The following is a 14,349-nucleotide window of genomic DNA, read 5'->3' as shown; positions in this document are numbered from 1 at the left end:
GCAACACACCTCAAACCCTTGTGAACGTTCAATTTTATTTCTTATCCCATAAAATAGAATAGAGCTTAAGAATTGCACAAATAAAGCAGTACCACATTCTGTGTGGTGCAAACGCCACTTGGGCATGAAGCCATCAGAAAGGGCCGTATCTGATTCATTAAAAAGCCTCCCAAGCCATTGAATGTTTGTAGGATGGGAATTATGCTATGTTTTCAAAATGAAAATCTGTCAATATTCTGTGTAGAATACATCTCCGGTTATTTTCTCAACACTAGTGTCAAAAATAAGCTCTCTGCACATTAACTGCTAAGAATCAAATGTGCAAACACACTCGATTAATGAGTCCAATAAAGGACCCTGAATTAACCACTAGGAACTCCCCTATAACCATATTTTTTTCTGGCAACAATTTTTTGTGAAACTAACAAAATAGAAATGGTTGTTACACAAACTTCTCACTGGCTTTACAGCTTACAAAGGCCCTATTTGAGGTGTTTTTCAGAGATAACAGAATTATTTTAAAAATTCCTAGAACAAAGGAAATAATGAAGCAACGCAGGAACGGAGTCCTAAAGCAAGACTAGTGTGCAAAAGCTCTTGTCAATTAGTGATTCAAAAAGCAAGACCAATCCTCCTTGCATGCAGAGAGGACAGTTACACAGCCCTTTATACAAAAGGTATTTCCCTGTCCAGTTCCAAAAAGCTCTTTTTAAATTCAGCTGTAAGGAACATGTACTTTTTCCTTCCTATAAATAGGTAAGCAATCAGAAAAGGAACCTCTAGATTTCATTTCCTATTTAATTACTGGAAAGTCTTACTTTACAGGTTATATCTAATCCATAAGAGTTTTCTCCTCTGCTGGAAGCTCCTCCCATTTTTTCAATCCTTGAAATTACGCCCAATGGAACGTTCAATACCACAACTGGATCCTGCAAGGAAAGTTTTGAGTAAGGAAAAGATTAATCTGAAAAGAAGACTCAAGCAAAATGCTCTTATGCATTCCAGAATAGAAAGCAGATGTGAAATTCATATAGGAAGCAAAAGCATGTTTCTGCCTCTGATTCTTCCCTCCCAACATATTATGAAGTCTGTACTGTCACTCTACAGCCTTGAGCACCATCCAATTTAACATGCAACAGAAATATTTCATGCCTAATACAGGATACAGAGAAAATAGGTGGCAACATCCTAAAAGATGCCTTCTGTTATATTCTATTGATTGCCTCTGCTTGCTAATACTACTTTATCGATATACAGTATAAAGTAGAACCAAATTAAAAAAAAAAGATATTACTAGCAGAGTTATCTACAACCACAAAGACCTCAGTTCAAAAGTCCCAAACCCTTATTTTTTAAAAATCCCCCAACATATGAAACGGATCACAAGTGCGTTTTATTCTCTTCCATCTTGCTGCTTATCAAACAACTACCACTCCCCCCATCCACGAGGTTCTATTGATCAAAGTATTTTTCTTTTATTTTTCAAGGACAATCAAAGTCTTGCTTTACTGATAGCCATGTTAAGAACTATTGCACATCATTAGCTGCTGCCCTTGATCTATCATAGAATAAGTGTAAAGGGAACAGCTATGAAGAAAGGTCCAACAGGCAAAATATAAAGGTATCAGTTCAGTGTGACTAAACCAATTTTACCAGGCAAAAATTACCCTTTTACAACACATTTAACTTTCAAGAACTTCTGTTTTTATACAGATTTCTCAGTGGCACAAAGGCAATTACTGTTTAGCCATTACACATTTAAGATGTGGTTACCACAAACATTACAGACCATTTCAAGCAAAAAGCCTCCCATGCAATTCCACAAGCATATGTGTGCCAAAACTAAAACAAATTAACTGGCCACAAAATAAATCAAAGGCAGTGGGGGTGAACGGAAGGGACTTTAAGCCAACCCATCCCATGGAAGTAATTGTGGCATATTACTCACATTTTCCACACTTCTTAGGTACAGCCTGTAGTTTGTGATGTACACTCTTCCTTTAACCGGGCCATTAAATGGACACATATAAATAACATCCTTGTCTGTAAGAAATGCAGCACTTCTTAAAGATTGTGAGAAGATAAAATGAGACCTGAAGACAGCATCAGTTAAGTAGCAGTAAAATAAAAAGAGAGCTGTACTCATAAGAGCCACTCAGAGATGAATAAATTTAAAAAGTAATAAATTTGAGTTTTATCCACTAGAATTATTAAAAAAATATGAACGACTCATATAGTAAACTTGTCCAAATTAAGTGCACAGATTTCAGTAGCCTTCCCTGGTTACATCTGTGTTCTCTTTCTCAGCAGTACATGGGAGAGGGTGGGACACAGAACAGTGAGTCCTGCTATTACTGTACCAGTCTATTCACTATCCCAGAAGAAATACATTGTTGATGCCATTACATCTTTCTGTAAACAATTCTGCTTTGAAGTAGTAGTTCAAATTGTGAGGTGTTTAGGGAATTCAGCATGCTGAAGAGAAACATTACGTTTCAATTTGAGGAATCAAATCAGTGCCATCAGCAGTGTTTCAGCAAGGACAGTAACAAAACAAATACTAACACATACCACTCAAAAAGAAGATTTAAGTGAAGCAATGCAATCAGAATCATAGAATTCCTAAGGCTGGAAAAGACCTCTAAGACATCGAGTCTAGCCATTAAAGACTTCCATCTATTTCTTCCTGTCCACTCATTTCTGTAGCCCAAGCTACTTATCTGTCTTCCACAACAAGCACCCTCCTTCCAGTGTCATGCCCTGAAGCACAGACAGTTTTCATAAGGATCATATCATACATCCATCTTAGCCCCACACCCTCTCCCTCATGCCTTCCTCATTAAAAACAAAACTGCTTCCTCTGAATCACCACTTTGCTTTCACCTCAGCCAATCTTGTTTACAAACCTACCTAACAAATCCTCGGTGGGGGGAGGAGAAGTTCCACAAATAAAAGACAAAAAGTCCACTTCAGGAAGATCCTCCATCAAGTAAGAAAACTGAAAAAAATACTTTAAAATCTCCCTTATGCTACAACATCACTGTATGTAAAGGCCAACAAGGGCAGAGTAGCCCTGTTCCTGTCCTATTGTGTCAAGGACACACAAGACAGTACTTAGGGAAGTCACAGTTTGGGCTCAGGTTCCACATTACTGTACAAGGTATTAGTACATGGTGGGTGGCATGTGGAATTCTGACTCTGGAAAGCTTGGAGGAGCTCTCATCACTACACATGCGCGACTCAGTCTGTAAATACAGTTATGACACAACTTGGCTTGCAATTTCCTTCTATCAGAGGATCTGCTATGGGTGGAAATCAAGATTTTAAAGGCTGAAAAAGTCATTTGTGATATGTGATAAAAAGTCCCTCTCACAATTACTTGGAAAAATTCAGGACATTTCAGCATGACTTACTTTGGCCCCCAGCCCAAACCAGGCCAAACGACAAAACAATCCAGTAAGATACATGTATTTGCCAGAGTGCTGAACACATGGCATCAGGCAGCTCTAGAGCTTATACCTGTAACTCTGGTCTCTCCTGGTAGACGAGGTATTTCTTCATTTTGCTCCCAGTTAGTTCCATCTTTTAGAGTCTAGAGAAGAGAAGCACAACAGCACACCATATTTTATTTACAATTTCTTCAGGTTTCAGATTTAAAAAAACGCTTAAAAGTAATTCCTGCATGGGAAAGAACAGGTTTTGCCACAGTAGGAACTGACAGACTGAACCAAAACAGGAACATACCACTATCTTAAACTGCAGCTATTAAACATTTAAAGGTTGAACGGATCTGAAACATAAGCATGTTTTAGTCTTTCTCCTAAAAGAACAGTCAGTTATATTTGCATTAAATTGGAATTAAATTTCTATACTGTAAGTTCTCTACAGATTTTGTGCATTTAATTTTTCAAGTAGACCGGACTTGGAAGACCAAATCAACTGAAATTACTAAAGCAATGTACTCACAACTATCACACACAATCTACTCTTTTGTGACTTTCCCACGTTCAGTAGGTTCTGTTTTCTTGCACCCAGGTTACATTTTCTTCAGCTGCACAGCATCAAAAAGCAGAGGGGGATGACATTTAGATTGTTTTAATGTATTTTTCACATTTTAAAACTGAGCCAAACAAACATAACAAGGTTTAACTTTGCAATTGCTATACAGAATCTTTCTAGGGCAAAAAGGGCCAAAAAGTTTCAAGGATAAAAGTACATTAGAACTGATTTGAAGGAGGCTCTCATTAGCTGTGACAGTGAATACTTCACCCATCCATTCCAAAAGATATTTAAATCAACTCAATTAACTGCATTAGAATTTTAGCAATAAAAATAAGTAGATACATTCAAGAGTTCATTTAAATACTCATTTTTCTAACCAAATATGCAAGACAACGATCTCTGAGAACTCTATTGTAAAAAAAATAAAAATATGAAGAAAGTTACACTCACCCTTTTACCTGAACTCTCCAAGGAGTTTGAATTATATTTAGGTGTTGACGATGAGGCCATACCAGGTATCTGACAAGTAAGCACAAATTGGAGACTTAAACTTCCTCCTGGACTACATACTATTTACAGGAGAGATTTTTAGATTTTGGAGGTCTACAGGTAGACATCAAAAACTTACAAGAATGTTTTGCAAGTTACTGGTAATTAAAAACACTACACAATGCCTCATAATTGAGGGTCACTATTTAAAAGTATCTAAATCTAACAAATCTGACTCAAGCTCTAGACTGGAATTCAGTTGTTGGAATACTATTATTAGTTCAGTCAACAGACATCAGAGTACTTGTTTTAAGTGACTGGAAACACATATTATGAAATGCAACCTACCTGGAGTATTATTGCACAGCTCTTGAAGTCACGAGCATGTCCATACACTTAGGTGTTTCAAGTTTAAAAAACAACAACAACAAAAAAACCCCAGCAGGAGTTCCACAGTACTTCTCCATTTAAAAACAATCCCCCATTTCCTAACTGGAGCTTCAGTTAGCACACCAGAAGAGGGAGTGTCCAGCCTTCTTGTCCGAACAACCTTCACGTACTTGAAGGAAAAGGATTTTATTTATTTTTTAAATGGTATTAATAAAAGACAGAATCTCACGGCACAGGATGAACATCTTAATTTCCCAACAGTGCACAAGGGGTCTCTAGAAGTAACACTGGGAAAACACTCATACTTCCCTTTCACTCATCACACATCCTTCATCAACTGATCTGACATCCCACAGCAATCTTGAAGAGGTTCTGTTTGTTTGGGGGGGAAAAGGCACTACAGACTACACAATCTTTGTTCCTATTCCATAAATGTAACATTGTAGTCTTAAATAAGCACTTTTTCTCCCCTCTCAACACCAGAAAGTTTGCCCAGATCTCTCTGCACCTTGACAAGTCAGCCCATGCTCCTGTGTAACAGTGGGCTGACAGTGACACCGCAACAGTCCTACACAAGTGACAGCGACAGACCCGACTGCAAGAGGCAAAGTGCTTTGACAGTACTATAACAGCACAGGAATGTGTCTGTGCAGGATTAAAGTGGGAAACCACAACCTGAAGTTCTACAGGTTTGTTGCCCAGGCCTTCCATATCTCATAAAGAACACAGGAAACTTGACGCTGTGTTTAGAGTTGTAATATTCAGTGATACAGCTTATCAGCAAAAAAATCAGATCCCCCCACAAAAAAAATATTTAACAAAGGAACACACATTAAGTTGAAAAAAATGAAGAAAAACACTTTTGAATGCCACAGAGCCTGTGTGTCCCTGCTGGGTCTCCAGCTATCTCAGCTTTCTCCGAACACTGAAACAACAGTCCTGAACTAATGTTAGTGCAATGTGAACAGTTCAAATGAAAAGCTATTAGCAATCAAAATTAAATCACTGCCCTTTCAATCTGCCCTTTACAGAAATACTACTGCAACACTGGAGTCTAATGTTTTGACAGTAAAATTTAAAGGAAAGATATTTTCACAGTTTTTCCTTCCTTGCAGTACCTTAAATACCGCAAAACTTAAGGTAGATTTAACTTTTGCTATATTACTATGCTAACTTATGAACATCCAATATTTGTTCAGATGACTTCCCCTAACTGATAGAAATTTAAGGTTCTACAAAGGTAAAAGGCATATACTTACTTAGAATCCTGTTTTAAAAATTTTTCCACATGAAATGGTTTTTATTTGTATTTTAAGTGAGAAGTGCCAGGTGAGACAGACAGAGGCACAGCAGCACCAGTTTTTCTATGTCAGCAGAGACTAAGCAGTTTTAACTGGAGCTCACATAAATTTAAATTAAGGCTGCACTAACCACAAGAGACAAGAGTGCACAAACAAGCCCTAGAAAAGTGACTTTTAGAAGGTGTGACAACCCTGAATAGATCTGCACTGCAAAATGGAAATTCTGACTGCAGCAGGTACTGGCACACCCGAGCTGGCTGTTCATCTTGCAACTACAGCTACTCCACCAGCGAAGCCACGGGAAGGACCTCAGCAGAGGTCACACGAGCCCACCCAGGCTCCTGGACACTCACCTCGGAGCCAAAGCACTGCCGAAGTTCTGCAGAACAAAAGCTCGTCTGGACGTTCCTTATCCCTTCCAATCGCGAGTTACTCCTGCTGCTCACACAGGGAACAGCACCAAGTGTTTCAAAAGCCTTTCCGTTTCCTCCTTTGCTTTCTGTATTATTTCCTCCCCCTACTGCACACTCACTGAGCTTTGGCTGCACTGTAGAATTAAATGAGGTGAGTTGAGATTCAGAAATAATCCAGAACACTGACTACAATTTACACTGAGATGTAGAAAAGTTAAAAGAAACAGGCACAGACCCTTTCAGGTTCTCAGAAAAATTTCTCTTTGAGGAACCTGACATCACAGAGGTCAGAGCTCCCCTCCATGCTGCCACCCCACCAGGCCACTTCAAGCAAACAAGGTGCGTGTGGCTCTTGCAGCAATTTGTCTTTCTGTGTATGCAAGTTTACTCTGAGTAAAATTCCCCCAACTCTGCATGAGATTCATTTCTTTCAACATACTTTACAGTGAGAATGAATTCACTATCTGACTTCAATTTCTATAGAACACTTCATTATAGAACTACAACCAACTACTCTGTTTCATTTTCAACACTTCAATGATGCAAATTAGAGTTATTCAGAGCTAATCAAGTTGAATAAATACGTAATGAAGATAAGGTATTATCTGTCAGGGTATTTTTTAAATCCAAACATTTTCACTAAAATTAATGCAGGTTATTTCATCAGTATATAAGTGGAAGGATTCTTCTAATGCTGCAAAAATTTTACTTTGAAATCCAATCACACCTAAAACCCCCAAATACTAATAAGCACATTTATAACCACCCACATTTCCAGAAGTAAACTCTGGCCAAGTAACACTAACTCCTCCTTTTGCACCATAAGGCAAAAGTCAGGCAGTGAAAACAGGGTGCAAGGAGGTTGCAGTCTCCGTCCTCTGAGGTTTCTAAAACACAGCTGAATAGAGCTTTGACCAACTGGGTCTGATCCTCCTTTTAGCAAGGGCTTGAACAAGGCCTCCTGAAGTCCCTTTCAACCTGGATTACATTATGCTTGTGTGACCTTCAGACAACAGACAAGACTAAGTTCTCATCAAAAGTACCCATCAAACAAGGACAAACCCTTAAGGAAGTGGACTCCTCTATGTCAAGAGAAAATAAGTTTTCAGAAAGATGTAAAATGAACATGAAATATTTCCTTTTATAAAATTATTTCTTTTTCTGTCAAATTGTAGAAGCAGCTTCTGGCAGCCTCTCAAAGTAATATTGCCATGAACAATTTAAAAAACATACTCCACCATAGCCTTAAAATAGCTACAACTTTCTCATTATCACAGAGCAGCAGCAGTCCTTCCACACAAGGAAAAAAATCTTGCAAGTAGTTTTCCACTGCAAACACATTTTATTCCCCAATATCACCCATATGTACTTCTACACTTGCACAAAAATTGAAAACCATATAAAGCTCACGCTTGTCAGCAGCTGAACAGAAGTACAATTACTCTGCAAATTTAAAACAAATCAGACAACTTTGTTTATGAGATTCTGCAGTTACAAACAGTTGAACATTCTTCCCTGAATCTAGAAGACCAAGGAGACAAAGCAATTTTACTGGATTTAACTTGAACTAATAAACAGAGCTTTGTTAAAATTACCAGAACTTAATATAGTAACACTATCGAGAAACGTGGGCTCCAATGATCTCACAATAACAATTAAACTGCTTGGGATCTCTGTGTTCATTAAAGATGATATTTATACTTGTGCTTCCTAGGATTCATGGGAATGGAGGCACAATGTTTGAAAGGGTAGGCACTGAGAGTCAGATTTTAAGAAGTCAATTCAAGGATCCTACTTGCTTTTTGTGAATAAATGCCAACAGACACAAGCATACGTTCACACAAAAAACCTAAATAAGCTTTAAAACACACAAACAAGCTTTTGAAGGTTGAGACATTTGAAACAATCAGCTCCTTTAAGGTTCTTCACTGCCAACAGGTTAGAAAATGTGTGCAGTGCGACCTGGAAAGACCACCATGACTCTTATTACGACATGTTAAGATTGACAACAGTCTGGTGAAACCAGTTCTCATTGTTTATGACCTAAGAATAAATTAAAGCTCATTTGACATTTTGCTCGTCCTTTTAAGGCTTCATCTTCACACCAGAGTCACAGTAAAAAAATTTTAACTATTGCCTGAGCCATGTTTCTATCAACCTAAAATCTTTACATGTATAAAGTAGTTTGCAACCAAACAACATAATCTGCATCTGCCAAAGGATTACTACCACAAACATCTGCACTCAAGTAAACTGCATCAAGTAAATTGTGAGCACCCCTTTCCAGATATTTAATATTTTACCTTCCATCACTGGATTAAAACTTCAAAAAAAAATCACTTTCAAATTCGTACCTATATCAATCATTTGGAGCAACAGCAATTTTGACAACGCTCAATGAAAAATGGAAGTTTTTCACATTGTATAGTCTATAATGTTCAGTATGTTAATGTGGAAAGATTGAGGAAAATAAATTGCAAAATACCATACATCAAAGACATTTACAGAATATACTGAGAGGTAAATATGATGAAGAAACATGCGTGATTCATATTATTATAGTTGAAATTTTTGTGTGTTTATATATTTATAAAATATACAGGCATCTAGATAAGCATGAGAATTATTTGCTTTTATAAGAGTCAGATTTATGCAAAAAAATGAACAACAAAAAGTTCAACAGAACATCTTCTAGAATCATTTCGATTTCTGTCACAGATTAATAACCACAGCACACAAAGTTCTCACAATCCTGCTCCAGGTAATGGTTTGTGCAAGAATGAATAAAGTCTGTGCATTTCCCAGGCCTCTCCTAAATAGTTACAAAACTTACTATGTCCTTTCATTTGCTGTCACAGTAATTCAGAAAATAAACGAAGCACTTCCAAAAATTACAACTGGACAATTATATGACACCCAAAAGCGATCAGTGCATGGGGTTAATCAATGAAGATCTCCAAGGCATCTGCCAATCTAGACAAAAATGAAGTTATTTTCATAGCTAGACCAAATAAGCAATTATTTCAAATAGAAGAAAAATAGTATTACACTAGTAATACTATGCATGAGTACAGGGATACAAAACCAAGTCTCAATAAAAAACTACAGCAACGAAGGCAGTTTTCCAGACATCAGCTGTCCCTAACCAAACAGCACCAATCAACCAAAACAAAACACAGAGAGACCAAAGTGCCACAACCAACTAACCAAGTCCATAGATATAAATACATCTCTTTCGAGCTCATTTACCCAGTTATATTTTAGCACAGAAGAACTATACTCAGAAACAAAAATAAGGCAGCAGAAGTCCACCAGGCTTCCCGTCCCTAAGAAAGATGCACTCCAGAATCCCTCATGTAGCAAATTCTCTACTAGACTGTGAAGAGCAGCTGTACAACTCAACAGGGACTGCTGAATTTGTTTGTGAAGAGCCAGAAACGCTCCATCTCCCAGAAAAAGCATTCTCTTGTTCCCTAATGTGCCCTGCATTTGACAGGGCAAGTCATTGTCCCCAAAGGATTCAACATGAACAAATGCAAACAAACAACAGTTCACAACAGCCAAGTGACTGTTAATTCACCAAACAAATTAGAAGTGCACCAGTTGCCTGCCCACTCCTATTTCACGCACTCACTATACCAGGGAGTTTTGAAGATATTAGCAGGAAGCCCTCACACTAACAAAAAGCAGTATCCTGACAATGGAATTCTACAAATGGCACCAAGCAGCAACGGCTTGGCAGAAAGTTTGGCCAAAAAAAAAAAAAATCTCAGTACCACCAGACCCCTATGCACTTCTGTGTACACCTTCCTTAAGCAAAATTCTTGTAGCTTGTACGTTGGAGCCAGGTATTGAATAAATAATAGCTGGAGGGAGTAAAAAAAATCCTCAGCTCTGCCTTGACTGATATTTTTCCTGCCTCCATTTGAAGGTTTTTATTTTACTCTCTTAACTTCTCATGGAATTTAACTCCCACCCTATTTTCAAAGTAAATCACAACTTCCAACAAGACCTACCATAAAGGTTTGTAATGTTACTTTTTTCTAATTATCAACCCAACTGCTTCTTCCTTTCAAATTATCTTGAAAATATAGCTTAGGGTGATATCTCTAGCTTTTATCCTGGCAAGCTTTCTTGTAAGAGAGTTAAAAGTCCTCTCACAAAGACAGATGATACAGTAAGACACGTGGCATCATGGACACTAAATAACTTATCTGCTGATGGACTCTGATCTGTTTAGATAATTTTCACGCTTTATATCACCATTACAAAGAAAAGCAGCACCTGTTTCAGTGGTAATACATATAATTATTTGCTAAGGCCTGTTTTCCAGCAATTTTTGGAGGTCTATTTCTTGCAATTTACGGTAACAATTATTTCTGTCCACTTGTACTCACCTATTGCTAATCTTGTATTTGTTCTATGTGTATTACCTTTCTCTTGCCACGATTCTTTTTTCCCAGACTGTTTCTTAATATTCAATCTGGTAGCTGAGTTCTTAAATCAAAGTTCAGTCTTGTGAGTAGATCAAAGAAAGCAGTGGTTTTCTCTCTTACAGTTAAACCTACCTAGATTAGGTGCCATGACAGAAATAAGTGGGTTTTTTAAGGAACCATTTGTCAGATTACCTCTAGAATCAACATTACATCTGTAGGAAACCTCTGCCTGAAGGCTGATCTGTGGCTTTCTAAACCCACCCAGTCTATTTTCACTGCTCTGCATCCCCTGCAGGGAATGCATACCTCCCACATTGTCAGAAGCTGATGCAGTTGACAGGAAAGCCTATGGGACAGCAAACACAGCTTCCAAGTTTTCTATTAAGAAAGCTTTCAGTTGTTCTCTGCTCATTCTTCTTGAAAGATATCCCCTTAGGCCACTGCAGTTCTATTGCTAAAGATTTAACTGATGATTCCGCAAGAGAAATGGAAATTGTATCTGTTACACAGATACTAAAATGACACTAACAGTTAAAATTGCATCCCCTACTCAGACCCTCCTCCAGCTTTCCTTTGAGAACATATACAACCAATGCATCAGCCTCATCCTCTGTCATCTGCTGTTTAGTTCCTTCTTCCACTACATGAATACACATAATGCCACAGAGAAAGTACCATTCTGAGCTGGTCTGTGCTTAAAAGAGTAGACTAAATAGACTATGACCTTATAGACTATGATGAAGTCACCCACAAACCACTGTTTGCTTCCATGCCTAAGAAAGGGGAGACCGGGACTACCCTGACGAAGTCCTTCATGGGGCAGCACCACACTTCTGGGTGTGCTCTCTTTCAAACAACAGACAGAGAGAGTTTGATACTTCCCACACCTGCCTGTATATGTTACACATTGAGGGGTCCAGTCTCATCCCAGTTTCTGGCACACAGCCTTTCCACTCACTACATGCAACAACACAGCCAAAATGTTGCACATCAATTAGATTTTGTTGAAAAACACACACCTTATCTTATACAAAGGTGTAATGCAGTCTACTTAAGGACACTTACCTTTTCCTTCTTTTGCTCAGAAGCCTCCAGATTTAATAAGTCATTTCAGTTGTATAAAACATAGATACACCTGCTTCAGTGAGATGAGAGGAAAACAGCGTGGTCATTCCTTCAACTTTCCAACAACTTTTGACTTTCGTGCTGTAGCTGGCCCCTGACAGGAATGGAACAGGTAGGAAAACATTGTTAACACTGCCAGAAAATTTCAATTGATATTACTTTTATAAAACTTCAGAAAGGAAGCAAAACCCCAGAACAGTTCTATTAAAACATTCTGGAGAAAGGAAACAAACAGTACTAGTTCTTTTTATGTTTTACCTTGTGTTAGGAGGCTTGGTATCAAGTAATTGGAATTGAGAACATTTTCTTCTAAACCTATAAGATCTGGCTTTGAAACGTTTTAAAATCAGTCTTATGCAGACCTTTAACCATGCTTATGTTCCCCATACATATTTGGACATCTTGCTGCACACAGTCAAGCATTTCCTCTCTCAAGCCTTCCCAAAGAACACTGCCATTTGTTTCTTTTCCCAAATACATTCATGATTCTCATATGAAAGCTGCTACGTAACTTGGTCAAGGCAGGAGGAGACCACGAAACAAAGCTTATTTCTAACCAATTCAAGGTCTTAGAGAAACTAGTATGTTGTCTCCTTTAAAAGAACACACACGATATTTACAGTTTTAGAGATTTACAGTTACATCTCATTAAATCAGTCTTCCACTCTAAATTAAGTACTGTTAGTTAACACTGTAACTACCTACAGGAATACGTTAGCACCAGAATTTGCTCAGCCTCAATGATGCTATAAGTCTCTCTTTTCAGCAAGTGTGTCTTTTGCAAGTTTCCTTCTGACCAATCACAGAATGATAAATAAAAGTGCAAAAAGGGAAAATTCTGCGTTTTATTGAAAACAGCTCTGTAACATCTCCTGTGACATCTGCCACACAATGAAGTCACATGCAGTGCCAGAAGTTCCTCCGTTAAGGCTCATTACCGGCTTTGTTAATAACTCTACAGCCTAACTTTTTTTAACCACCTAAACCACAAATTAACATTAAAAAGAAAACTATAGCAGGAAGGAGATTCTGGCTTTCTGTCGCACTATTCCTGTACCGTGACATACCTTGTCCTTCAAATCTGGCTAATGATAAACAAATGTATGCCTACTAGCAAGCAATGAGCACAACACTGCCCAGAACAGGTGCTGTGCCATAGAGCCAAGGTATTCTTTAAATAAGCACGGTTTTGCTTAATGTCTATTGTGACAAGTCAATATATAGGGTAACTTCAAAACATTTAACATCTACACATATTTAATACTGAATTTACTGCTTTCTATAGTACCAATAAAAATGGAGGTTTCTGTGCAAAGAGCTAATGCCCTTATTCATGCTCTTAATAAACATACATCTGAAAAAACTCACACAGACAAACTAAACCAAACAAACCAGAACTCACCAACTACACAAAACAGAAAACATGCTTTTTGACTGCCACAGCACAAAACCCAGCAAGCAGAAACAGCCTGTCGTGTTCAAGAATAATTTCTTGGTTTAAATCAACTAAAAAGTTTGCTCTGCGACGGAAGGTTTCAGCTTTTCAGCCGTGAACACCGAAAGAAGTCACATGCCTCGAACGAAATTTAAACCAGTCAGAAATGAACGCTACAGAGGCTTGAAGGTCTGAAAGAGAACCAAGAGCACTCGGGGTATTTTCACGTCGCTGGGGAGGACTTCTTTTAGCAGCAAAGGCAGAAATCTTGCTCCCGGACTGATGCTGCACGTCGGGGAGTGAGGCAGGAGAGGCCGGAGCTGAGCGGCCACGAACAGCCCGGGCAGCCGAGCCCCGCCAGCCGCCGGGCCCACGGGCACCGACCGGGGCTCTCACCGGCACTCACCGGCTCCACACCAACCCTCACTGGGCTCTCATGGGTCCCACACCGACACTCACAGGCTCCAAAACGACCCTCACTGGGCTCTCGTGGGTCCCACCGACACTCACCGGCTCCACACCGACCCTCACTGGGCTCTCGCGGGTCCCACACCGACACTCCCCGGGCTCTCGCGCGTCCCACACCGACACAAACCGGCTCCACACCGACCCTCACAAAGCTCTCGCGGGTCCCACACCGACACTCACCGGCTCCTCACCGGGCTCTCACGGGTCCCACACCGACCCTCCCGACGCCGCCACCGCCGCGGGCCCCAGAGCGGCGCTCACGTGACGGGCCCGCGCCCGCCCCGCCCCGC

General features: G+C 39.2%; 1 protein-coding gene across 10 annotated transcripts in view; it reads right to left on the bottom strand.

The window, feature by feature from the left end:
• MTM1 (myotubularin 1) overlaps positions 1 to 14,349 on the bottom strand; it is a 40,946-nt gene extending 26,597 nt beyond the window's left edge. For 3 of the 10 annotated variants that reach the window (XM_017818069.1, XM_017818130.1, XM_017818139.1), the window contains exons 1-6: positions 14,240 to 14,349; positions 12,097 to 12,250; positions 4,453 to 4,521; positions 3,520 to 3,592; positions 1,949 to 2,043; positions 819 to 929 (exon numbers count right to left, since the gene is read on the bottom strand). In XM_017818069.1, coding sequence (XP_017673558.1) covers positions 819 to 929; positions 1,949 to 2,043; positions 3,520 to 3,592; positions 4,453 to 4,512 — 339 coding nt within the window. In that variant the 5' untranslated portion in view covers positions 4,513 to 4,521; positions 12,097 to 12,250; positions 14,240 to 14,349. Of the gene's footprint in view, positions 1 to 818; positions 930 to 1,948; positions 2,044 to 3,519; positions 3,593 to 4,452; positions 4,522 to 6,535; positions 6,730 to 12,096; positions 12,251 to 13,558; positions 13,957 to 13,997; positions 14,152 to 14,239 lie in introns of those variants that run through there. The other 7 variants (XM_017818121.1, XM_017818099.1, XM_017818075.1 and 4 more) reach the window with 7 other exon arrangements.

The sequence above is a fragment of the Lepidothrix coronata genome, unplaced genomic scaffold (genome assembly GCF_001604755.1).
Source record: "Lepidothrix coronata isolate B3197 unplaced genomic scaffold, Lepidothrix_coronata-1.0 Scaffold2, whole genome shotgun sequence".
Lineage (NCBI taxonomy): Eukaryota > Metazoa > Chordata > Aves > Passeriformes > Pipridae > Lepidothrix > Lepidothrix coronata.
This window is presented reverse-complemented; position numbering and strand designations above follow the sequence as displayed.